This window comes from Gymnogyps californianus, chromosome 11 (assembly GCF_018139145.2).
Source record: "Gymnogyps californianus isolate 813 chromosome 11, ASM1813914v2, whole genome shotgun sequence".
Taxonomy (NCBI): Eukaryota; Metazoa; Chordata; class Aves; order Accipitriformes; family Cathartidae; genus Gymnogyps; species Gymnogyps californianus.
In genome coordinates, this window is record NC_059481.1 from 5,837,735 (window position 1) to 5,864,933 (window position 27,199).

Genomic DNA, 27,199 nt, shown 5'->3' on the forward strand with positions numbered 1-27,199 from the left:
TGGCTTAATTTTTTTTATAATAGTAGCGTGAACACCAAGATACTGCAGTATTGCTGTATCCCTAATCCTAACTCTTTTAAGCCCTCTGTACACCATCAGTAGTATCATGTTGCATTTGCCAGTCCTTTCCTATTTATTTCTTTAACTTCATCAGTTTGGAAAACAATTAGGCCTATCTCTAGTGAGATTTTTCACCTTACTTAACAGAGTGAGAAGCGTACAGGCATTTAGCTGCTCATGCTACCAGTGTCTTTTAAGTTTGTTTTTATGTCTTTGCTGGATTTTGGATCACATCAGTAATCTGTCGCATCTCCAGCAACAAGCACATGAAATGTGGCAGAACATTATCTCACAATTTCGGATGATTGCATCCTACTCAGTATCATGCTACATGAAATAATTGCAAACATTACCGTGGTATTGGTAGGACCAACTAGTGCCAAGCTGGTGCTGCCTTAGTTTGCCCTTTTATTTACATGAAAAAATGAAAGCGAAAAGGAGCTAGATGGCTGGGTGTAAAATAACTTGAATCAGCACTGCAACTAGTGAAAACAAGTATTTTGAGCCTTTAAAGAAGGAGAAATATCTGTAACGAACCGCCTGAAAGTTTTCACCTGACATAGGACCTCTACAAACATAGTGATTTGCTTGCTATATGTCATCAATGCTCACAAAGTATTTGTGATACACCTTTAAAGTTATATCAGACCTGAGGATTTGGTATAGCAGTACAAAACATATTCCGATTTTCTCCTGACAAAGATAGCATCTTTTTCACTCAGGAAAATGACAGACCTGCCTACTGCTACCATGCTGGCTGAAACCCCAGTGTGAACCCCAGCCGCTGCATCTTTCATACAGGTAGACCACTGATCGTGCATGGATTTTTGGGGCCAGATTTTAGATTTAGTTCTTTTGTCAGGGAATCCGGGTCTTTTTTTATAGGCTTTATAAATTTCTCCTTTCAATTTCATCATAAAAAAATTCAGTGTATTTCTTCCTTCTCAATACTATTAAATGTTTTGCAGGCTTAATTTAAACATAATGATTGCTTGAAAAGATTTGTTTTCTTATTTGGTTGACAAAACCAATGAAGCATTTATTTGCAATGTCTTGGCATGTTTTCAATTTGGGATCACTAGACAACTAAAGAGGAAGGGCTAGAGTTTGTGAAGGCAAAAATAATGCACTCGTTTCCCCTTATGAAACTATGCATATTGCTCCTTGCAGAGTACCAGCCTTAAATGGAAAAGAAGTGTAACAGAATAAATGCTTTTGTGTAGCTTTGAATGCTGGCAAGGCTAACATCTATATAGATGAAACAAAAGAGCAGGCAAGATTAGGAAGAAAGAAGTAAAATGTCTAGGGCTTTCGAATGGTGTATCTTTCCTGTAACAGGTCAATGCACATCTGAAAGCTTGCTGTGAGTTGGGAGGGTCCGTGGGGCTCCTGTCGGAGGCTGTTTCAAGGAGATCATGCCTTCTGAACAAAGTGGCTTGCAGCCCTGAGGAACACAAGGCGCTCAATCCCCAGGAGCAGTTACTCCTCCCTTCTCTTAACCGTTCTCCTTGGAGATCTTTAGGAGTTTCTAGAGGCTAGTTCATACTTGTAATTTCTCCCCTTTTCCTAGCGGACTTCAAGACCCGACTGTATAAGCATGCGAAGATACTGAGGACCCAGAATTGCCTCAGTTTTTCCCTCCTTGTATTGCAGAAAAATGCCCAGTTCCAAAATCAAATACAGTTACCATCACTTAATAGGCTGGCCCTAACAGCAAGATTTGGGGACCCTTGCTATTGGATCTATAGCATACTGCAGAATGTTAGCAGACTGTCTTTACCACAGGCACTGATACATTCCTAACTTCAAGGGCAACTGCATATACTTGCTAGTTTTTGGAAATGTCTCTTCTGTCCTGTGCATTGGTGAGCATTCCTGGAGTGCACTTGATTTTGAGTACAGAGCTTTCAAGGTTCTGTTAGCACCAGCTCCCATTTGCTGCTTGTCTCCTTTTCACTTCAATACTGGATGGAAATACAGCAGATATATCATAGATACTAAGGAGAGTCAAGAAGGTGTCACAGAGAATGCTGTATTTTCTCATTCTCTCAAAACTGAGGCTCAGAAAGGGTTGTCTAGTGTTTTATAGTGTTCGGAAACATGCTACAGGAAAATGTAATCTTTAAGCAATTGCTTCTATCAGAATACTCTTTGATTTTTACCATACATCTCTTCTGTATGATTTTTCAAAATTATTAAGCAGAAGGTTGTGAAGAAAAAATAATGATGATTTTTTGGGGTAAAAATAGCATGAGTCCTCTCCATTTTTCATATTGAAGTAGGTTGCCCTACCTTAGCAATTTCACATTGGTAGTTCTCTTCCTATTTGATAGCAATTTCTGTTCATTTTGTATTGTATTAACTATCTTTAGCAGTGCTTCAGAAGCTTCCTCCCTCAGCATTTTGGTGTGGATCTCATCAATATTTCTGAACTTCAGTTCTTCTTCACCTCCTTTTGAAGTTTTCTTCAGTTCTTCTATTAGAAGTGATCCAGCTTCTATTCCTCTCAGATTTGTCAAAAAATGGTGTCATCTGTTCATTCAGCACGTTGCAGCCATTTAGTCATCTACACAAGAGCTCGTTTCCATCCCTCATCTAGCTTTACCTCAGCAGTGGGCAAGTCTGTCACTTTGGTCAGTGAACTGTAGACATTTTTCTTGCTGCTATCATTCTGGTGATGACGTAGAAAAACTTAACATACCTTCATGTTGTACAGCCTTTTTCATCTTTCACTCTTTATTGATATGCCTCCTATTTCTTTGAGTTTTCTCAAGTTTTTTATTCTTTGGCATGTATCTCATTTTTCATTGTTTCATACCCCAGCTCATGTGCCCCTCAGTTTCACTTGACAATTACTCATGTCCCGGGTATTGCAGAACACCTGGTTGTTTTATACGCAGTCCACAGAAGAGCAGTGCTCCAACATACTAGATCAGTGCTGTTTGCCCCAAGTGTGTGGGCGACCCCATTGGTTTCAGCAGGACTGCTCAGATGTGTACAGGAGGCAAGGTTTGGCCCACTATATGCCGTGTATCTTACCTGTAGCTATCATGCAACTTTTTGTGGGTTGTGTAATTGTAATAGGCTTGTTGAACAGATGTAAAGTATAACAGCTCTGATGATGCACTTCAACTGAAAATACAAATCAATTTCAGTTGTTCATGCTAGAGAGCAGATAAATGACTCTCTTAAAATAGCAAAAATACTATTTTGGGGAGGCAGTTTCCAGTCATTAAAAAAAATACTCTTTGTCCTTCAGCTAAAAATGAATAGAATAATTAAAAGCAGCAGATACCTTTTTAAATTATTGTAGACTGAAAAAAACCCAACAACGTGCATTGGAATTCAAGTGTGTCTGCTCATTGTAGCTTGTAAAGTACATGCTTGCAATACATTTGCTTTGGAGTCAAGAAGTTTGTGTTTTAATAACTGGGGTATGTGTTAGAACCTGACTACAGATGTGTGCTGAAGAACAGCTGCCACGTGCTAGAGGTAACCTCCCCAGCTATAGCAGCCTTAGAGTAAAGATTAACAGTGTCTTAAATTAGCCTTGATTCAATTAGAAATGTCCCTCATATTTCATGCTCTGGAAAGGGATATGGGGAAAGAATGTCATAATGTTTCCCTGTTCTTTGACAAGCCTTTCAGTAGCCCTGTCAAAGATCCTTTAAAATTGAATTGAAATAATCAGAAATGATGTGCCTATGTGAAAAATGCTTGGCGGATTCTTTTCTGTAAGACGGGTGTATGCTAATGAGTTTAAAATTATTCTTATCAAGCAAGTGGTAGTAGCTCAGATTAAATTACTAAGATAGAAAATGAGAAGGTTTCTAAATCCTTTACCTGTTTTGCTTTCTAAATAGGATAAAAAAATGCTGTCTCAAGCTAAATTAATACAAATGCAGGTTATAAAACCAGGTTTTATATGAAGCAATAGATCATTCCCTATAGGTGGTCTGCCCTATATGTTCTGCTTTGTAATCAAACTCATCAGCTTAGAATACTGCTCTCCCCCCTTTTAAAGTAAAAGGTGGTACTGTGCAGGTGTTCTCCTCTGAACTTAGTGATTATTAGTAAAACAATGCTTTCAAATAATTATCTTCCTTTGAGTGAATCATCTTCTTATTTTGCTTCTACTAAAGTCTAATATCCTTCAACAGTGTCAATTTATCATGCCTGATAATCACAATTATGCAAAGGAATTATCTGTGTGGATTTCATGCCCAGGAACTGTATCATTTTTTATTTATCACTATAGGTATGCAGTGTTTTGTTTGTTTGAAGTACAATAGTTGAGGCTGTATTCACTTTTGAAAATAGATCGTTAAAGTTTATGTTATCCTTAAAGTTGAAGCCTTAAAAGCCATAATCGGGTGCCATTTATTTTTCACTAACAGCATCAGAAGTAATGAATTTTCTTTGATAATTTTAAGAATGTAATGGTGCCGTGGGGGAGGACATCTGGAGTGAAGGCTGCTGGAGTGGCTCTTAAGTTTCATTAGAACAATAGCATTTGATCTGTAAAAAACAGTTTGCCAGCTACTGTCAGAATACCAAGAAGTAAGAAATGGGAGAAATTAACAGTGATCTACTAGTATGTGATCAGAGGGTATGTTAGACTTGCTAATATTTCTGTTCTGGAGCTCAGTATTAATCTGAGGAGGAACTGGAGGAGAAAACGTGACATGCACAGTATTTAAGACCTGCCTGATAAGTACTGTGCTGGAAGAGAGGGAGTCAGGCAGGCTTAGAAGCCCATGTAAGCTGTGGCTTGAAGACTAATTCTGGAGAGAGGCCTAATACGGAACTTTAATTGTCTTAGAAAGTATGTGTGGTTCTAAGCTTGTATTTTGCATTGAGACATAGAAAACATGCCAGATCTTAAAATTTTTCTCGTAATAGCACAAATACTCTCCAGTGCAAAGCTGTATAAATAATGTATATGCTCACAGGAGCAGGAAATATGCTGCTGATCAGACAATGTCAACTTAGATGAATCCTATCCTGAAAGCTGTACTTTAAATGTGAGCAATAAAACCACTATTGACATGTGGCACTACTGACTGAAATGTCAATAGTTACAAAAAGAGTATTTCATAATGCAGAATCATTGCTTGGTTTGCCTGACTGGACAGATGCTTCTATTTTCCATGAAAGAAAAGTAATTTCCATATTAGTTCTCTGAATGCTCAGCACAGGTTATTTGTCCCACTAAAGCTCACATTCTTAATCACATTCTTGAAAATAGGGAAAATTTGCTTGCTGGTCTTGTATAGCGTAAGAGGAAGTTTTGACACTGGGCATGACCTGAAACAATTTAAATGTTGGCATACTTACAGTTTTGCTCAGGTTAATTTTCCTCAATCTGGAAGTGGGTGCAGAGCAAATTCAATACATGAAGCATCCTCGTCCTTACCCCTTAGCTCCGTACGTGAGACTGCTTCAATTGTTCTCTGGCAACTATGACTTGGACATAGTTTCCAGAGTTTATAGGCAGAAGGGACAATTTTGTTTGGCTCCCTGTAGACTGCAGACTATTACATTTCTCTGTTTATTCTTAAACATAGTGGAAGCATTCTGTTTGTCAACAGATTAGAGCATGTGCCACAAGCAGAGAGGAAATAAAAGAGGCTGAAGTGCTATTAATGCCCTAGGCACATGGAGTGGCAGAGGATCCACTGGGATATGCCCTTATCATCTTGACTGTTGAACCATTCCTCAGGAAAAGGCCAGAAAACCACTAGGTTCCTTCCTAACGCTGCATCTGGCCAGACACATTTGCGAGGAAGATTATGAGAAAGAAACCTGTCTTGCTTCATCTCTCACACTGCTCACTACTACCCTTTCTCCTGCCTTGGCCATCGCCGATGATTCAAAAGAGGGCAGAAAGTGAAACCCAAGGATTAAAGAAACAGAACAGCACCATTTGATCCATGTGCCTCAGGAAAAAAACTGTTACTTATCCCTGGTACATAACTGGCTAAAGACCTGAAGCCAGTGGTTAGGTCAGTCATAAATTTGCTGGGGGAAGCAAGGAGGCTTGGAGCATTCTTATTAGTTCTCATTTTCCTTTCCTGTGGGAATGCATGAAAAACGGGCATCCGTGTGACCATTGCAATTCTTCTACAAATGACTGTATGCACTAAATTTTGTGAAACGGACCTAATATTTTGTGAAACTCAGTTATTGCCCATAAAACTGACTAAAAAGGGTACAGGCCAAAGGCTTTTTAGACAAGTAAGAACTTTTCCAATACTACTAAGGTATTTTTCAGAAAGGGACCAGAGCATTTACACAGTTCTGTCTACTCTCAGCAGGCCTCCAAAAGGCACCAGCACCTGTACAGTTGACAGCCACTGTCTCTACATCCAGGCATTTGTTTTCATTTGTCACCAGCAGGATGCTCGACTGTTAACTGAGCAACTTTGCAATGCCTGTTTCTGTGCTCCTGAAGCCCGAACATCAAGCTGATAAGGAGCAAAAGGGCTTTTGAAGATTCCAAAATAAGTTTCATTACAACCAAGATGATTCTCTTTGAGTATGTTTACAGGGAAAGGTTGTTCTTTGGAGAGCCTGTTTATGCCAAAAAATGATTATATGACGATGATCCTTAAACAAGGGTCTAACAATTGCTTCTTTGAGGATAACCAGTATCTTGAGGTTCTCTGTGCTACTGACAATCATCTCAACAGTAGGTTTTACACCATCCATTGACTTTTCGCCACCAAAAGGGATATACTGAACAATACACAGCTGCAGTTTTTGGCAAGCAACGCTGGCCAAAAATAGCCAGGTAAGATTATGCATGAAAAAGAGAGCTCTAACAGCTTTCAAACAATTCCTGCTTTTTGGCAGCATTAATGTTAGGACATTGTAGAAAGCTTTGATAATGTGATCTAAGACAACTTCAAAACTGTATAGACAAGAATCTCTCCAAGATCAAACAGGGACTCGTCAGTAGCAGCATGATCAGTAATCCAATACCAGTCACTTCATAACCCCATTTTAGGTGTAGAGAAGAGAGGGATGCTACTAACTCCAGTTTGATCTGTTTCTTGATAACCTTGTAATCTTTTCATGGACCCACTTGCAGTTGGTGGCAGATGATTAATTGGCCATAATCTCATCTTCCTAATCACTTTAATTCCAAAGTGTACTGCTGTTACCTTACATTTTGAAAAGCAGCAAATATAATATCCTTTCAAGGGACTTCAAGGTCAGAGCAAACTGGGTGACAATCCAGTTGACTAGATCTTTAAAATCTTTTACTGCCAACAGCATACCTAGCTGATAATAATGACTTTGGACCTACCTTTCATCCAGATGAACCCCAAAACATTTTGTCGACTTGTACTTCACTTCACCAGGTGCAGAACTGTAGCAGCTGTTTGGCAAAGCACAGCAACCAGTTCAACAGTTGTGGATAGCAATGTACTTAATTGGAAGTTGTGGAGTAGTTTATAAAATGGCTTGATTAAGACGTATAGCTGCAGGCCCACGCTGCACAAAAGCGCACCTCCTCAGCAAGAATTTAGGAAGGTATTCTGTCTGAAGCAAAATGTTATGATTGCAGGGTCAGCATAGTAGCAGTTTTAAATAGATGAAAAAGAGGCAACTTAATGAGGACAACCTCAGTTAGATTCATCTTCGACAGTGTGCTACTTGGAGGGCTAGAAATAAATGAAGATTAAAATACCACTAAATCTAGAGGGGGAAATGTGTTAAGGAACAATAATTTGCTTTTTGTGGGTGTTGTGTATACCAATTAGAAACCCCTTAAAAAGTGATTGTCAATAGGGTGGACAGAACTGTGATTTGTATTTTAAAGATTATTTAGAGCTGCAGTTTTTCTACACTTTTTTTGGATGTATTTGGTAAACAAGGCTGTTGTGACTGCTGCACCTGCGTGGTTTCACATATGATTATTGTTGTGTAAGAAGCCAAAGAGGCAACAGTGCAGCTTTCTGACGCTTGGAACTTGTGTGTTTTAAACTCTTGTTGCATCTAGAGCTGCATCCCTAGGATGAGCTGGGAGCTGAACACTTCACTTGATGTTAGGACATGTGATTGGGTTGCAACTGGAGAAAGGCTTCGCTTTCAGTATCACCTGCTTTTTCCCATTTACCCCAGGTAGCTGCTGTCACCTTCTCTGGGCAGGGTTTAACTCTTCAGAGGAGCTATTTAAATGTTGATAAGAAAGGAATTTTCTACAGGTGTTTGAAGTACTGAAAAATACTTGAACCTTTCTAAATGTTACTGCTACCTATTTGAATCAATACAAGATTTCCTGAACATTTCAATGAACTTCTTTCATTAAAAGCATATGAAAACTTCAGAAAAACAATTAAAAATATGCATGATTATGTAAATTTATACTAACAGTCTAAGCCCTTTTTTTTAAGCAAAAACATATGTGGAAAACTTAGCTCTAGGTCATTTTAACAAAGTGAAGAAGCTGTCTCTGCTAAAACTGAAAATGTGGAGGCCCTGGATGATTTATTGAAATGGTTTTGTATCACGTTTCTTTTCCAGTAAGTAAAGTTTTCATCTCCATGGGAGAATGCAGCATGCAGTCATTTCCCTGCAAGAGGATTTGCATGCAGTTGTGTGACAGTGATAGAACAGTGGGTAAATGCTGTACCTCATAGTGGTTTGACAACTTCAGCCTCATAACCCTGTGTGACTATACCTCCTTCAGACAGGGGTTTATGACATGACACATTTTCTTCTTTTAAGAGCATTTTTTCCTCTATGCCATATAGGGAAGGAAGGTGGTGGTTACATCCTATGTTTATTATTCACATCTTAAATTTTAGTGATAAGGAGGATTCAAAATTCTTCCTGAATTAAGCCTAACTATGCAGCTTCACTTAGGCAACAATGCAGAACATGACCCAACAGTCTGCAGAAATGCTCTCCACTCATGTTCCAAGTTAGGACAACATAAACATCCTTCTTTAATTAGTTGCATTTAAACTACTTCTGTTTGGGGATGTCTTTGAACAAGTAGTTAGGAGTAGTTATTGGTTCATCTTGGAAGCTGAATTTATTACTTTGCTCAGTAGGTTTAAAAAGAAGTGGAGGAAGACAGCTTTTCAATATTTTCTGTCCTGTGCTTAGAATACTCAATTAAATACTGGTTCCCCGATTACTAGTGCTAATAGCCATCATAGGTGTTTTCCCTTTCTCTGTTAGCAATTTAACACCTTTTTTCTTTTTTTTCTTCTTCTTCTTTTTTTTTTTTTTTTTTTTTTTTTTTTGCCTAGCAGAGGTTGAAAAGGTTGCTAGAAACAGTTGTTTCCCTCCGATTGTTGCAGAGGCTTGTGGTTAGGCTAACAAGTTGAACACCTTTTATACCGATACAACACAGAACAATGCCTGATAAGGTTACACAATATGTTAACATCTTTAAACTAGCCATCTAACATTTAGAGTTCCTGGATGTTTGAGTGTGGTTAGAATTTAAGTTTACGCCGTAGCAGACCCTTAGTGCTCACGGCTTCCCTCAGTTGCGGCGGGTCTCGGGACCGGCACATGAAAGGAAGGCGAGAGTGCAACTGCCTTGGCTCGTTTTTATCTCTTGTGAAAGGGCAGGAGCGCATCTCGCAACCTCCTGCCCCCCTCGCGGTGCTAGCTGCTTCATGAGTGGTCTACCACAAGGAGGAGCACACCGCGCCTCCCCCGGCGCCGCGCGAAGGACCGGGCGCTGCTCCGCTCCGCTCCGCTCCGCACCGGGCGCGGTCGGGTCACGGCCGCGCGGAGCCGGGCGCTGCGCCCTGACGGCGGCAGGGCAGCCCCGGGCGGGGGCCGGGCAGCCTGCTCCCCGCCGGCGCCGAGTCTGAAATGCAAATTTCCATTTCGCCAAAACGGCCACAGTCTGGAGCCGCAGAAGAGCTGCAGTGCGGTTTTGGAACCCATCACGTTTGGGGGCACGTACCTAAGTGGCAGATGTGCGTGTTCCCTGCAAAGGGAGCAATGGTGACTTAGATGGCGAGTAGCAGGCCCAGCCGTCCCCCTGGGACTGACTGCTGTCTCTTCTGAAGAAAAGGTGGTGCGAAGGATGAACGCACGCTGTGGTCAGGGTCTACTTTGCAGGCCGCTAATTAGTCTGAACCATTAATACATAGATTTGACACCTTCAGGAGGTCTTTGGATGCAGAAATCGAGGAAAGAATTGCATGTAACCTGAGGTGTAGTTTCCCATTCCTACGAAGAGTATGCAGTCTTGTGGTGTTTTACAAGTATTTATCAAATGCTTAAGTAACAAACACAATCGAGTACAAGCTTCTGGAAAATAGGAAGCATTCATGTAAGTCAAATGAAACCCTGCTGTACACACCAGTGAGAGCAATTGCGTGTCGAGTAAACTGTAATACTGAGCTAAGTATTACCTGACTGGCACATTGTCTTTGTGTTGTCATTGATACAGTGTCTGAACTCGAGTGAGACTTTCAGTGTTGCAATAGTTTCGTAAATTGGGAGGAAACGGATTTTGAATTGAATTTTCATAACGAGGTCAAACCAAGACAGAAAACTAAAGTGCAAATGGATGTGTTTATGCATTCAAAAGTCAGTTAGCAGATGGCTTTAGATGGGATATTGATAACAAATAATAGACTATTTTAAGTATGCTCTTCTCCCTTAAAATGTCTGATGACCAATCTATAATTTTATGAAGCAACATTGTAAGGCATTTCTAAGAATGCAAAATCTGTGTCGCCTGCTTATCGTTGAAGCCATTTAGCACATCAGATGTCATTCCAGATTACCAGTTGCATTTCAGTTGGACTGGAAACAAATACAGATCAGTAATAATGTAGTGCTGTGTACCTTAAGGTTAAATGTCTGACAAGACAACTAGCGCTAATGGACTGTGACATTTTTCAAGCCGTAGGTCTGACATTACTTGCTGTGTCAGAGTGAAATGTTTACAATGATCTAACTCCACATTACAATATATTAAGACATCATTCTTTCCTCTTGTGCGTGCTGCAAGTTTTCTGACTGCATCTAAATTCCACAGCAGCAGCAGCAGCAGCTGGCCCATGTGTAAAAACAGCATTTTCCAGGTTCTGAAGGGCTCTGAGCAGCACTGTTAGTGGTATTTGATTCAGTCCAGGTTGTCCTGGAAGGTTTCTGTTCAGTACGTCGCAACTTTAAAACATATGCCACGGATAAAACTCCATGAACACAAGCCTGTCTGGGACCTGATCTGCCACTAACTTTCTGAGCAGTATCTCAATATACATGTAGTGCTATTGGTAGGAATGGCTTTAACGTAAGTAAGGATGACAAACCCAGATTAAAAACTTTGTGCCAAAGATATCTGCTAAATTTACGCTACTGCACCAGATTAGCTCTTGGAATTTTTTTAAATAAGGCCAATTTAGAGCAATATTTTGCATTAATGGGACTTGAATGACTAGACTGATAAATGGTAAGTACACCTGGATAGCTTCTCGTCATGTTTAAATAATACCATACTGTATTAAGAACTCATTAAAGAAATAGCTAAGAATTAGCCATTAGGGGCCATTTAATAACAAATTGTTTCAGTGTCCTCATCTTATAAAGGCTCTTTCTCAATATAGGGCTTTGTTTCAAATATTAAGATGCTTCCTCTGGCTTCTGTTTATCTATTTTCCCTTGTCTTATTAAATGCTTATACTTCTCATTAAATTATTATGAAATGTTATATTCTGTCCCCTATCAAATAGCTTGCAATGCATGAATGCTTTTCTGCAGTTTTATGTCTTCCACTGGCTAAGACAGGAATGGGAAAAAATATTGGTTTTGTTAATGCAATTTTCACAAAAGTGGTGGGTTGTTTTTTTTTTCATAGGTTGGATTTTTTTCTGTGTTCAGTCGTGTGGTGTCCTTCTTGCAGTGTGGACGTGTGTATATCAATGATGCACAACTTCATCTCGCAAACTGACACTACAGTGACAGCTGATGCTATAGAGTATATGAAAATAACTCCAGCAGTGGTATAATGCTTCATACATTCCACGTAAATCCTAAGAGAATATGAACCATCACCAGACATTTAAAATGTAAATGCTGTTCTGCTTGATCATCACGTCAACGACTATGTTATGTCGTGTTATGCCAAGACGTAGCTTCAATACGGTTATTTTTTACTTAAAACAACACTTACAAAGCCTTCGGGGGGGGGGAAGGTCAACTTCAACAGGGGACCGGGACAAAAAGGGAAGCAAGCGGATGGTGCTATCGCGTATTTCAGAAGCGAGGATCGTTACCGCCCGCTCAGCTACGCCTGTGCCTGCCGGGACTGACACCACAGCCCAGCCCCTCTGTTCCGTTCGGCTCTAATTCATTCAGCCGAAGCCGAGTAACTGCGCGCTCAGTTTCCCGAGCGGCCGGCGACAGCCGCCCCGGGGCGGGTTGCGGGGCCGTTCCCCCGCGGGCCGCAGCCCAGGCCGCGCGGCACCTGCCGCGCCCGCCGCCTCCCCGGGGCCGCGGCGCGCCCCCCGCTGACGGCGGGCTGCGGCGGGCGCGGCGCTCCCGCGGAGCGAAAGGCGCCGGGGCGGGGGCAGGAGGGCGGCGAGGCGGCAGCCGGCGGAGCCCGGCGGGGGCGGTGCTGCCGGGCTGGGCTCGCCCCGTGACCGGCCGCCCGCGCCGCCCCTCGGCGCCGGCAGGGGAGGGGACGGAGCGAGCGGTGTAAACAAGGCGGGGGGCCGGGGCTGGCTTGATGTCAGCGGGTCACATGGAGCCTCATATGGGCCGGGGGATGGCGGCGCGGCGCGGCTCTCCGCTGGCAGGCGGCGGCGGCTGCTGCTGCTGAAGCGGCAGCGGCGGTGGTGGTGGTTCATGCCGAGGGCCCGTCCCGTCCCGCCTCCCCTCCCGCCTCCCTGCCCGCCGCGCTCCGCTCCCCGCCGCTTCGCCCCTGACAAATGATGTGTTTTGTACTCGCCGCGATGAAAGGTAGGCGCAGCCCGCGGGAGCCGCCGCGCCGCGCCGTGCCGTGGGGAACGGGGGGAGCCCGGCCCGGGAGCGGTGGGGCCGGCTGGAGTTACAGTGCTCCGTGGCCTCCCCTCTCCGTGCGCCGCTGCCACGGCTCGGCGTCCCGCTGATGCGGGCCGGCCCCGCTCGCCCCCGGGCGGCCTGCGGGAGCCCCGGGCCGGGGGCGGCGCTGCCGGTGCCTGCCCCGCCAGCCGCCGCTGGTTGCGGGGACCCGGCCGGGCGGCCCCTGGAGCGGGGGGAGGTTTTTAGGAGCTCTCGGAGGGATGGGGCGGCTCAGTCCTTCCTGTGAGCGCCGGGCAGCGCCCGGGGCTGCCGCCGCTGTGCTGCCGCGGTGTGTCGGTGCAGGCGGCCGCGCCGCGCAGGGAGAGGAGCGGAGCGGTAACCCTGCGGAGCCGCTACACTTTACGCCGTCGCGTACAAGTTAGAGGGTAAGAGCTTATCTGCCGACGCGGCTTTTCGGAGGGAGAGATTGCGATTAACGTGGTTGGAGTCGCATAAAGCGGAGACGAGCTGTCTGATCTTTCTACAAACTCGTGTAGAAAATGCGTACTGTAAAATCTGTTTCTAGTAAAGGGGACGAGAACGTGTAGCATTCTGTAGGTAGCTAATGGGGCTAAAATGCCATCTTAACAGATAGCTGCTCATTTTTGAAAGGCTTTGGAATAGAAGGAAAAATCAGAGCTATTTAGTATTTTTTTTTTTAAACCTGAAATTTTCTTTGCTTGCCGATCCGAGTCCTTAATGAGGGGCCATGTCAGACTGAGGAGAGTCACACGAAGTTTTTGATGAGAAATCAAAAGTTTAGAGGTATGTTTTCAGTCTGCCCTGTTTCCTAATAAAATGAGATCCGCAGTAAAACTTTGCATTGCAGCATTTTTAAAGTCATAATTTTTTTGTTGTTTTTTCTTTAAATCTAAAACCAGTAACCATCTTATTTAAATACGATATTCTTTTATAGTAATCTAAACAGTGTCACTGTTGACATTTGAATTTAATGCCCCCGCTAAAATATTAAATCTGTACCCTTTAAAATATTTTAATGGATTTCGTAGATAAAGTTTCTCTTTTAAAAAAAAATAATTACTTGGAAAAAGAAGATTGAATCCTGCTTCAGCTAGAGGCTGTTTCATTTTTTTTTTTGTACTTTGCAAGAGCAGTAGGTAATGCGCACCAATAGCAGCATAGTGTTTGAGGCACAGTAATTTTCAATTACTAGGCTTCCTTTTCTTCTTGGAGAGAAGCCTATGTGAATAAAAAGAAAAGCACTATATTCATTAATCATTAGCCATGCTGAATGTATTTGGCAAGAAAATGTGATTGAGTTGATTCAAATACTTGCATCGGTAGTAACAAAAGGAAATGCATTTTTTTAAGTGCAAACTACATGGATATTTTAGCAGTCCCTTAGAATTCTACGTATTCTGATAAGAGTTTTTCAGCGTATCCCTTAAGTCTGTTAGAACCATTAAATCAAATAAACAAATTTAAAAAAAAAGGAAAGTACGCAAATTAAAAAAGTTCAGAGGGTGTAATTGTCTTGTATGCTTCTGGACAGAGACTTAAGGTGTGTTGTAAAAGAGCAGGCAGATGATTTTCAGCCACTCAACTTTGAAATTTTTTTTTTTTTTTACTCTCTTGGGAGTTTCATTTAAACCAGTTTCCACACTGATGTAAAATCTTGGCAGAGACCAGCTTTTGGGTTTTACAGTGTAATTCCTAATGGCTTTATTATGAAAATACTTAGGTCTTTGTACTTTTTACAGAATACTTCTATGGTACATTTCATTCATGTTTCATACTATTTAGTTTCCTAGTATATGGCAAAACTTTCTTGGTTTCTTATCCTTTCTCTAATTTGCTGGCCAGGGTTCAGCTGGAGGAAACGTGTTGTCGTTTGTCTTAAAGTGACCTCTGACTGCCATGAAATAATAGATCCACAATCCAGTGCTGTGTTTTGAGAGTAGACGACCAGTAGCATAGGGAATGCAGTTTTATATAAGCTCAAAGATACAAAGGAAAAATGTAAATGTGTAGGTGAATTGAGTATTTTATTTATTCTCGGTGCTGTAATGGCATCTTTTGGCATTTCTGATCTTTTACAGTTCTGAAGTTAAAGTGCGGAAAGTTATGGTCTGCAGGAGAATATGGGATGTTACAGATTTCCGTGTTGGATTTTTTTTTTTTTTAAGTGAAAAAGAAGAGCATTAATTCCTTTCCTATTGCTGTTCAGGTAGCCCAGATTGATACCATGTGAAATTAATTTGCGAGTCATATTTTTCAAGCAACATAATGTTCTGGCAAACATGCTTGCTTTCATTTTGAAAAGTCCTCAGACTTCCAGACTATGTACAGGTTTGAATGAGTAAAGATTTTGGCCAGCTGTCAGCACATCAATAGCTGTGCTAGTATGCTTAAAGAGCTGGAAAACAGACTAGTCCAATGAAGAGGCTGACGTGTCCTTAAGACAGGCTGCGTAATAAGAAATGTAGCTTTCTGGTTTCAAGCAGAGAGGAAAGAGGGGTTTTTTCTATCTGTTTCTAAGAAAATAGGCAGTGGTGAAGCATCAAAGTTCATAATGACTGAGTATTTTGTAGATTGATGGGCGTTTAAAAATTATTTATCAACTGTTGCAAGTCTGTAGAGGATTCAGGAAGCCTTGCATTCTTAGTTTATAATATATGCAGGCCAGTTAACTGGCTGATAGCTTTAAGGGAGAGTGTACCTTTACAATCAGATTATTCATTGGTACAGATCTTATTCCTGCGAGAGTCTTCACTGGCAGAAGCTTCAAGGTTGACTTCAAGGAGAATAGTACTAAGGGCTATGAATTGGTGAGCAAATACGCTGCGCTGGAGTAGAAACATGGATTCAGTTGTCATGTCAATACATAACTGGAGGTGAGCCCAAGACAGAGGGAGCTAGATTCAAAAGTGTGGTGTTTTACCATTTTTTGGTACCAAATTTGTAGAGAGACAGGGGTGAATCAGGCCCGGTGCTGGTGAGAGCCGAAGTACTTGTCGTGTACTATCATCAGGCAAGTTTGGTCTACTGATGAGTTTATAAAGTATGAAAATGAATCTAGCAATAGTTTTACTGTCCTTCATATGGACACTTCTAAATAGAGATTGGTGGGAAAGTAGATGTAAATTTTCTAAGCTTTTTCTACCTGGGTGTATTTACTGTTCAGGTGAAAATCGAGCTCTTAATCCTGACTGTTGCTCTGTGGACATCAACAAAGTTGGATCTGTTGCTGTTTTGTGGAGGATAGACCAGATGAGTAGAATCAGTTGTTACTTGGTTGTGAGGAAAATTGCTTCACTTTGGGGGTCTGTGCTTAGATTGTTGGAAGTATAACTAGTTTTCTGACTGACGCTGTCTCTGAGTGAAAATTCAATCGTTTAAAAATACCTATTTAAGGAAACAGACTCTGTTGGTTTCCTTATTAGCGCACATGATTTTTGGATCTTACTGTATTTTTTCTGACTGCCTAAACTGCGGCTGAGCAGATAAGCAGAATTTCCCTTGCTGCCTGGTGGTAGTGCTGAAGGGAGCACGCTTTACTTGCAGCGACCTCCACGCTCCGGACTCGGCAGAGCCAGGTTGCTCAGAGGCCGGCGGCCGGTGATTTATGCAGTACCGCTTACTGTGGGTGAGCTTTTCTGAGTCTGTCAAGCCTGACCTTTTGACGTGTTTTTTGTCATGTATTTTGGCACCAACCTGCCAGCACGTTGGCAATTACTCTGTGTTTTTCACCAGTAAACAACTGCCTATAGAAAAACATCTTGCCATAGGTTTAAAAAGAAGTTGCTTTACAAATTGAAGTATGTTTAAATTTGCCTTCACTGTGGCACTATTGAAAGTTAAATCCAATTTAGTAAATACCCTGGTACAGAACTTCTGTTGACTAAATATTAACAGAATCTGGCCTTTGGAATTGCTAGCTGAGAGGCTGTTTTCTTGCTGCTTTAATTTCATACGACTGATCTGAATGACTTACTTGTACCTAAGACATTTGTTGCATCACATTCGCAGGATAAGATTGGTTTGAGGTTTATTGCTGAAATGTACTTTTCAGGCCCTTTGAAAGACTCTCAAGATATGTAAGTAAAAGAAGAGGAAATCTGTCTTTATGTCTCACTCTGTGAGAATCAAAGCCAGTTGCATGCTCTGTACAAGTCTCAGTTGGGGACACTCCTTTCAAGTGTGGAGAATCTGTACATCCTGTTTAAGTCAGCGAAAACTGTGGGTGCTGAACATCTCACTAGATCAAACTCTTTAAACTTACGTACAGCTCTTGCCTAGCTAAAACGGTGAGCCTGTTCCAACTGGCTGGCAATACAGTCTTAAAAATAATTCTCCTAGGATAATTCTGAATAATCGGGGCAAAACTGAAGTGGTCTAGACATCATGCCAGGACTTCTGTACTCTTTAAAAAAAAAAAAAATAAAAAAATCCCTGAAGGGATGAGGCTGTAGAGGTGGGTAGTTAAGCATCGCTGGTGTTTGGGGTGTGGGCTCTGCACAAATATGAAATGTCTTCACATTTTATCCAGTGAGCTGATGTGGGGGGGTTGGGGAGAGATGGGAGTTGGTTCAGCATGTGATGCAGGGTAATGGCCTGTAGCTTTGCAGCTTTGCCTCTGCAGTGGGGAGTTGAATGTTTGTATTGGCATTTATTAGTTTGGGGAGTAGTGTCTAGAGACCTTGGTCAAGAACTGAGTCCTCTTTGTATCGAGTACTTCCCCAACATGTATGAAAAAGACTGATTTCTTTACTCATTCCCCATTATAGACAGCCTTGCATGTTTGGTTTTTTTTCTAGGATGATGTAGCACTCAATTTTAACCTTAAGGGGTTTTAAATCTTCTTTCTTGCTTCTCTTGCCTACAGTACGGTGTAGAAATGATCGCTATCATGTACTAATTACTGGCAGGGTTGTTAGTATTTCATCTTCACTACACAACAGAATTGTAAATTGGTATGTTTGTTTCTAAACTATGCATACTAAATCAAAACTGTCAAATCTTTGTGTCTCTCCTGAGCAGATACATGCAACTTTGACTTTGCAATTTTCTATCTAGTATTAGAGGAAGCTGAGATGCAGCATGTTCTTTTTTTATTTCTTCGCATTCCCATGAGATAAGTTTTTGTAGTGTGCAGAATAACTGCGTATGACAAGAATTAGTTATTACAGTCAGACTTGATACATTTTAGAATGTTTTTTTCATTTGCAATGAGAGAAAAAAATAAATATTCACCTTTCTTGTATTTATCTGTGAGCTGTAATTTGCAATTACAGCTGATAACTCCTGAGATCAAGCAAACAGTAGTTCTCTTCTTCTGTGATTTGTCTGTTCCTTGAGGACTGATATCTAAGGGATATGCGCATAACTAATGGTGCAGAAACTGTCTTCTAAACCTCTTGTTCCTTTTTGAAGATCAGTTTTTTCTCTTTTTTGCAATAAACATTGACAGGAGAGGATTCTGTTCTCCAAGAATAGCTATGTTATGAGAAGAAGGTGACTCTATACAGTGCAGACCTCTGCTTGTCGGATAAAAAAAAAAAAAACCAAAAACTGCAGACTGAAAAGTTGAAGCAGAAAGCCTTGTTAGGGGATCTGGCAGATGGACTTTCTTCTTATTCTTCATACTGTTTTAAAGGGAGCCTTGCCTGTGGTTGACAAAGTCTTTCGTTTGCCCAGGTTTTTTTCACTTTTCTTGCTAGAGGTATTTAGGCTAAGAAGTTCTGCAAAATATAGGTTGGCAAGCTTGGTGCAGTTTCAGGCTGCTTCCCAGTTGCCTGCACCTTATGTTGAGAACACCAGGGAGTGACTCAGGGCGGCAGTGACTCACGGGGTGTCGTGCTGTTCCCCTCTTCAGAGTGGGGGTTAGCTGCAGTAGGGAGCTTGCTGACAGACTTGGAAAGTCAGCGTGCTGGAGAGAGCCCCTTGTGGTACCAGCACTCTACACTAAGATTGCCTGCCTGCACAGGTTTGCGCACAGATTACTGTTTTTGTGGAAAAATGTAATTAAATCAGCATTTGCTTCCCTTTTCCTTTTTGGTGTCCAGGGAAGGTGAAGCCTTCACGCTGACAGGAGCAAATGGATATCCAGGAAAATCTGAGTCCAGTGTTGTGAACGTTAGGGCATCTCTCTTACATCCTACTGCCACTCACTTTGTGTGTGTGTGCTGTCCGCTCAGAAGCACAAAGCTGAAGCTGTTATTAGCCATGCAGTTGCAGTCTCTGAGATGGCTAATGCTCCTTGTGCTCTTTGAATGCAGCCTAATGTGAATCTTGACATTTAAAGCTCTCATAAGTGCAAGAGTCCTCTCAAAGAAGTCTTGGGGGTTCCACAGCACTGGGCAGGGTGATAGCCTGCTGCTCCCGCCATCAAACATAGCCCATTTATTCACTGCTGTTAGTGAATGCAGGTGGGTGCAGTTCATCTTAATGTGAACTTGCAGTGGTCAGCAGCACCCACTGCTGCCGCTCTTTAACGTACAGCCTGGCACTACACTTAAGCAGTTGGCTTCAGTAAGGTTACAATTTCACTGCATTTTTTGTTTTCTTTTGTATGTGGTGGAGAGTGATGCAGGACCCGTAGCTTGTGGCTCTTCTGTTTGTGCGATTCCAGCCTTTGGGCCTTTTGTCATGCTACATACATAGCCATCTAGGCTAAAATCAATGTCGAGAGAGGTATAATCATCCCAGCTTTCATTTTAAGAGCATTTATCTCAAAGCTTAATTAAAGCTACTTGGATGTAAATAAGTCTAACCTCTTCGCTTCTGAACAATGCAAATAGAATAGTCAGCATACTTATAGGGTATCAGCCATGTAATTATTGTGTAATGTTTGTGTTCTTTGAAATACTGTGCTATTTATTGCCATTGAATCCTGGGACAAGGTGCTTCATAAAACCAACTGCATGACTCTTTATTTATGCACTTTAGAAGAAGTTGATCATTCTCAAACGAGGGGGCGGAAAAGTGACATTAAATCTTTACATAGACAGATGCACTGTGACAAAGGGTTTGTCAGAGTGTTCTTTCAAACTGAAGTGACCACAAACTGGAGTTTTGTCTGGTTGACAGAGTACCATGGGCTGTATTCCTGCGTGCCAGGATTGCTTTTCACTGGCGCTAAGTGGTGCCCTCAGAGGCACTGCGGGCACCTGGCCTGGCGGGGCGGGCTTGGGCCTCCTGCCACCTCTGCTCACAGCTGGTATGTTGAGAAAACTTTCTGCACTGTCAACTGAAAATAAGGAAGAGGTCCTGTCACCACTTGCACATGCTGTCTTCTGCAATGTGCTGTTTGTTCAGTGTTCTTGAAGTCCTAAAGACTTTGTTATTCATGCTGTTTTGTTAACTGCATGAAACGGAAACCTGGGGAAGGATGCAGTATGGCCACGGCTTCTGCTTCCAGCTCTTGCAGATACTGAGAGCTGATGTATTTGGTTCTGGTGCATTGACCTCTCTGCCCTAGAGGCAAAGGGGGAGACGTCTGGGGCATTAAGGTTTTCTATATACTGAGTTACACAGGTGAGGTAGGGTGGTATTTTGAACTGCTTTAGTTAAATAATCTTAAAAGGCTGGGTGGCGTGCATGTGAAATGCAGTTGAAAGCAGTGTTCGTTTCAGCTGACTTATTTTGGACAGAATTGGCTTAGTTTTAAATAGTAATTTCAGAATAGATGAATCGGAACAGTGGGAATAGGATTGTATGCAGGGCCTCAGGTTTTCAGTCTCCACCGCAGTTTGAAAGGGGACAAGGCTGTGCTCGGGCATGTGTTTGTGGTACTGAATTTCTACCTCTTTCTCCAGAACACCAGGACAGTCGGGATTGGCTCAGCAATTTTCTCCCTTCATCCAAGTATCATTTGCTGTTTAAGACCTAGTACAATTTACACGATCCAATTAGAAATCAAGTTCTCATTGCATGTGGCACTTAATTCACACCTCTTGTGAGACTGCCAGGGGTCTTAGAAGTTGATACTGTGCCATGGGTTAAGCGTGCCTAAAACTTACATGAGCTGATGTTTACCTGACTCTTAATTCTGAGAAGAGACGCACTCTCTTGTCCAGCCTTCTCTGCTTGGCCCTGTGCCTAATGGGACATGACTGGAAGTGTCATTTATCTTCTTCTCACCCCAAAAGAAGGTTAAATTCTCTCTAAGCCCCAGGTGTTCTTTGCTTGAAGCCCTTAGTCTACGTAGAGTGTTGAAAGCTGGTAAAAAGTGATCCCTGGTCAACAGAACGTTTGGAGCTTCCTTTCTGTACATAGGTGTTTGCATGCTTTAATTCTGACTTACATTTGAACAGTATAAATTGCTCTGCTACTTGACAGGAGCAGCAGTACCTGCTCTCTTCCTGTATCAACTGTAATGTTACTCATAATGAGTGCATTTTTCCATTCAGCTAAATTAATTAGCTCATCTTTGTCTGTGTTTGATTTGGCAGAGCAGTTATTGTGGGAAAACACACATTTTCTACTAAATTTATAGTGATTGCTTGAAGCTCAATTTGGGAATTAATAAACCCGTCTTCTGCGCTGCAGAAAACTGCTTGTTGTAGATTGCCACTGGTTTTTCACCTCCTTGGACTAGCTCCTTCTAGTTTACTGTAGAAGTGTTTGCATGCTGGGTGTTATATTACTAAACAGTTTTGGAGAATATAAATGTAAGTGAAACTACCATTTGGTACTAGGCCTCATACATCAGGCTGGAGCACTCTAGGGTTTTGGAGGTGTGTTTGCAACTGTTGCTGCAGGGTCATGCTCTGCCATGCAGAGAGGGGCAGATTGTTAGTGATCGTCTGGAGTAGCTGAGCTTACGCTCAGCGTTGTTTTCCTTCAAAGGGACACTCCCTGCAATTGTTAGATTGGCAGAGATGTATTGTGTTAAGCTTTGGGTAGAGTTTTGCTTGTACCATGGATGCGTTATTGAATTAAAAGAAGTATTTGCTTAAAATATGAGTACATAAAGATGTTTATAACTGCTGGATAGATTCTTGTATCAGCAGATAATAAAAAAACCAGACAGGTTAATTAAAGAGCCAGAGATGTTTCATTTGAAAAACCTCATATACATAGGCGCCTTCTAAATGGCTGAGGAAAACAGGCCCAGAGCATTCCTCCCTCCCCAGATGCTCCCCAGTGATAGCAGGAAGAGCAGCAGTGGTTGGCAGCGCCTGTGGCAGCCAGCGGCATGGAAAGGCGTTGGGGCTGGAGTGGGGCCAGCGAAGGGAGCTAAATAAAGGAATTGATTTTCCTATTGTTCTCTTCAAGGAGGATCAAAATTCTCTCTCCTGCCTCCTGCATGGGATGCTTCACTGGAAACTCTATGTGAAACCTCTCAGTAACATGAGCGGTATTTCACCCTTGCGTTTTTCTTGGTGGGTTATTTTACTGCACATGATAGAATCTGGGTGAGCGCTGAGAACTAAGTTTTATCTGGACCTGAAAAGGCCCTGAAAATGTGATGTTTCCAGTGTTGCTATGGCTGGCTCTATTTAACCAGATTTCTTAAAAATCTACTGGTATCTCTGGGAATAACTTAGCAGTTCCCAGCCAGAAAGGTGGAGTGCAGCACCTGGCTGCCTGGCATGGCTAGCGCTGGAGTGCTCCCTCCTTTGACTACATCTAGCTCTTAAGTTGCATTTTTCGTTGCTGAGCTGCTAGGTATTTTTGAAAAAGAGGAATCAGTATCTGTAACAAATTTGTTTTATTTTAGATTCTTTTTTCTCTCGTACTGAAAACAACTAAGCTATAATATGGTTTCCTCACTTTAAAATTTTAACTTGAAATTAAAATGTTCAAAGTAGTGCATTTCTCTGGCTGGTACACTGATGATGTATTTTTAAACTAGCTGGCTTGGAGAAGGGGCATCAGTAGCGGTACTGATTTTGTTATGGAAACCTAGAGCTCAGTATGGGGAAACTTTCCCTCCTTGCTGTCACTGTTCCAAAATATTCTAGTTTTCTTCTGATGTTTTCCCTCTCAACCACGGTGTTTATGCTTACAGAAGGGAAAAATAGCCAAACATAAAGGTCACTCTAAAGCAGAGACCTTTTGAATGGCAAGATCTCACTCCAAACAATTTCTGCTCTTAGGATTGATTTGAAAGCCCTCGCAGAAGTGCTTCAGAATGGAAACTCTTTTGTGTGTCTCACGCTGGCAGCTCTAGCATGTACTGGTGGTAAATTTGTGCTTTATAACGTGTTATTCCTGCTAACGTTGATTAGTGTTTTGTCACAGAAGTAACTAACTTTGTAATTTAATCTGCCTTGATATTGTCGGTCTAAAACTTTATGTATACACTCTGCATTATGAAAAACTGTACTGCAGAGGCTACCCCTGGCTCTGGAAGTCCCTGAACTGTAAACTGCTGGAGGCTGGCAGAGGAGCCAGAGAGGTACCACTACATGCTTGTCTTGGCTTTGCACTATTCCCCATGCAGCTACTCCTGGTCACTGCTAGAGTCCAGGCACCAGCCCGAATTACCTAAAAGAAACTGAGGAAATGTATACATGACTAGGTAATTATACTTTATGTTAAACACATTCAGATATTAGCTAATGCTTGTATTAATTTGTAATACTTGAAAAACCTGATCGGATCTTGGTTTTTAATCAAGTTATCATTCCAGAAGAGTAGCACAGTTCTTGTGGAAATTCTGAAAACAAGTTACTAAGAAATCTGACTCATAAAGCAAGTGCCTCATGAAATTTGAATGTTTAGAAGGGAAAATGACTGGCAGCTCCTCTTGTAAGCACGCTAGTTGCAATAAAGTATAAAAGTTCAACATCAAAGAGATCACTGCTTAGTCTGTGACATATTTGTACATCAAAGAACAAATACAGGACAAAAGGAGCTATATAGAGATACAGTTTAACCTTGCAGACAGGTCCCTATGGAATGCTGGAGAGAGCTGCTTTCATAATGTGGAAATTGTCTCTGGCACATCTTCATTTCTGATTTGGGGAATAGGTAGGATTAAGAATTAAAAGCAGTGTCTCAGAATCCAGTCTTGCCAATATACTAGGTAAGAGCGTCCGAGCTTACATGATGTCAGCAGTGCTGCTTCTGTGTGCGATGTGGCTGAAGTGTATAAACATGGGTGACAGATAGGAAGTATGTATGCAATACTGCCGTTTCACTGGGTGGGGGAGAATGGGCAAAAAGTGCATAAATGAAAGCTAAACGTCTACTTTTTGGATTACTTTTTTTAATGTATTATTATGCCTGTGGTCAAATACTATATCATTGTATATTGCTCAAAGAGGTTGTGGAGTCTCTGCTCTTGGAGATATTCAAACCTCGACTGGACACAACCCTGAGCTGTAATTGACCCTGCTTTGAGCAGGGGCTGCACCAAGCGATCTCCAGATGTGCCTTCCAACATCAACTCTTCTATGATTCTATGAGAATAATGCTTTTATAGTAAGGTAGCTGTCTACTTATATTTTTAGTTATGACCCCTCCTAATACAAGACACAATTCGGCCAAAAATGTGACCAGCTCCGGCACAGCAAAAGTGTACCAAACTGATTTTTTTACTGCTTTTTCTGAGCTTTTGTAGTGTGGAAGCTGGATGTGGTTTTGCTGATTTGGGCTTTAGTAGTTTGTTGTGTGGGGTTTCTTTTGTTTCTTTTTTGGTTTGTTGTTTTTAATCCTGAATTCTCCCTTAAGTTAATGAGAAAGTTTGTGGATGTCTGCCTTAGAACAAAAGAAGAGTAATCTTGGGTATCTAGAGCACATGTCCTCTTTCAGAACAAGGCACGGCATGAGAAATGGATCACAGAAAATTGTTGGACTGCTGTTGACCAATTGGTGGTAGCATTGTGTTGAAGGCAGTGGAGACTTTGCTATTAATTTGAATGTATCTGTTTTAATATTAAAATGTAAAGTAGGTCACATCAGTTCTTCAGTTCCAGTCTTTCTTCTTCATTTGTATTTCTTGTCTATAAGTAATGACTGCTTATGTGGTATATAAAAATGTTAACCATAAAATCCAGACTAAATCTGAATTCTCCAAAGTTCAAGTGTGCTTGGATCAACAGTTTTAATACCAGTATCACCTTTTATGGAGATAGTATTGTCAGCAGGCTCTTATTTCTTTTATTGCAGAACTGAAAATAGTTACAATCTCATAGAATCATTAAGAAATACAAAGGGTTTCTGTTAAAAACCCTAGGGAAACCTGATTAGGCATACTACTGTATAATTAATTGATGTGCTACTACACTTAGAGAAGTAGTGCATCAGTAAACAGAAGTCAGAATGTAAAAGGCTGAGAAGAACTGCTGGGAATTGTGTAAAGACAGCAAGGCTTGAAAATAACAATTTGAGCACCTCAGGAGAGGCCAGCATTTGCATTTGGTGGAAGGGCAGAAAGCTCTCCAGAAGGCCAGGACAGGGGGAACTGTGAAGGCTCAGGCTTGTGTTTAGCACTTTCTTTGCCAATGAAACAGCTGTAAACACCTTTGATGTTACTGGTCGCAATATTCCGTGCTACTTTCACGTTGATGTTCTGATAGTTCCCTAGACTATATTCTTACATTTTTAAAACAGTGTCAGGTTAAGTGTTGTTAAAATGTTCCTTTTGTTAATACTGTGCTTTAAATACATACGTTCTAATAATTAAGTTGTTGCTTGAGATATGAAATGGATCGCTGATTTGTGCCATTGTTTGTCTTGTTTGCTTTGAGACCTAGAAATAATTGCCAGCAAGTAGTCTGTAATTATCTCTCTGGAAAAGTCAGGGTCTTCTATAACATTACTGTAAAGAGATGCAGTGGTTGTGTATGTAGAGATCAGGGTGGATGTGATGATACATGAATTAATTATTCTTCCAGAAATATGTTTAAAACTTGTATCAAATCCTTTGCTGCTACCCCGTTGCAATAGTGTTATCTGGAGAAAGAATTCCATCCTGGGACAGTACGTGTACCGTGACGAGTCCCTGTGGCCAAGGAGGAAGAAGGAGTTATTACCACAAGCTTCTGGCATTTCAGAAACGTTAATTCTTTGCGATTTGAGGAAGACGTTACGGGGAAAATAGGTTCATATTTTTCTGTTTAGAGAAAAACATAACATAGCTATTTTTAAGGAGGCCCATCTATATATCTGTTGCCTCGCCCTGTTGATGGGGAGAGATGAGCTGTACTTGAAGAGCTTTACTGACTAAGATCCAACCTGGATCTTGCAACATGCTTGAGTCCTTCTAATAGTACTGTTCACTTCTGCACACAAGGGCATTGGGGAGAGTTGAGGATGCTCAACATGCTGAAATCATGCCTTTTCTCAGGAAATTATAATAATTGGTTGTAAATAGTGGCCACTGCTCTCAAGTAAATGTAATGGCTGTGTGTGTACCTTGCTATGAGGAATTAACAGCAGACATGTTTGTACTGTGCTGTTAAAAGAAGGTGGAGGTTTCCTCACTTGAGTATGTCAAGTCCTGGCCTGCTAGCTGGCATAGAGTGTGTTTGGAAGAGACAAGAGCTTTACATTTTAGAAAGACTAATCAAATGAATTCAATTTATATGCTAAATTGGAGGAACTTTTGAAAGAGTTTACTTTTGAATTAAAAAAATACACCTAACTCTTTAGAGACTGTTTTTCCCACCTTTAAAATACCTGAACTGTCAAGTTAATAGCTTGTTATTTCAGAGAGTGTGTGTACGCACGTGCACAGGGAGAGTTGCCAGCAACTCGTAAAATCAAAATCCCAAAATGAAATCCTTCAATACTTTCCCCCCCCGCCCCCCTCCTTGAACTGAATTGAAAAATTTCTTAGGGAGGTGCCAACAAAAAATAATGCGGGGTTGTGTGTCTTAACTTCTTTTCTTGGATTGTTGCCGCATTATTAGCAATTTGGTAACTATGCTAAGTTCAGATTTTGTATTAGCAGTGGGTGGGATCTCTTTACGTGTGAATGAATATTCTGAATGGGCAACACGCACAGATGTCCAACTTGTCTCCTTGGAGCCTAAAGTTAAAGTTCTAGGAGCATGTCCAAAGCTGGCATAAAGCTACATATCTCACATGAGAAGCACTGCTGTACACTGGCTAAGGCATTATTTCTAAATTTGAGTAAGTTTTTGTTAGCCAAACATATTCTCATTGATGGAAGTTCTACAGTTTTTGAGGACTCTTA

The 27,199-nt window shown here is 41.6% G+C and overlaps 1 protein-coding gene across 3 annotated transcripts in view; it reads left to right on the forward strand.

The window, feature by feature from the left end:
* Positions 1 to 27,199, forward strand: part of RORA (RAR related orphan receptor A) — a 443,992-nt gene that overhangs the window by 363,946 nt on the left and 52,847 nt on the right. For 2 of the 3 annotated variants that reach the window (XM_050902962.1, XM_050902963.1), the window contains exon 1: positions 12,956 to 13,005. The exons of the other annotated variant lie outside the window; for it this stretch is intronic. In XM_050902962.1, the coding sequence (XP_050758919.1) occupies positions 12,975 to 13,005 (31 nt within the window). In that variant the 5' untranslated portion in view covers positions 12,956 to 12,974. Of the gene's footprint in view, positions 1 to 12,955; positions 13,006 to 27,199 lie in introns of those variants that run through there. 3 annotated transcript variants of the gene reach the window in all.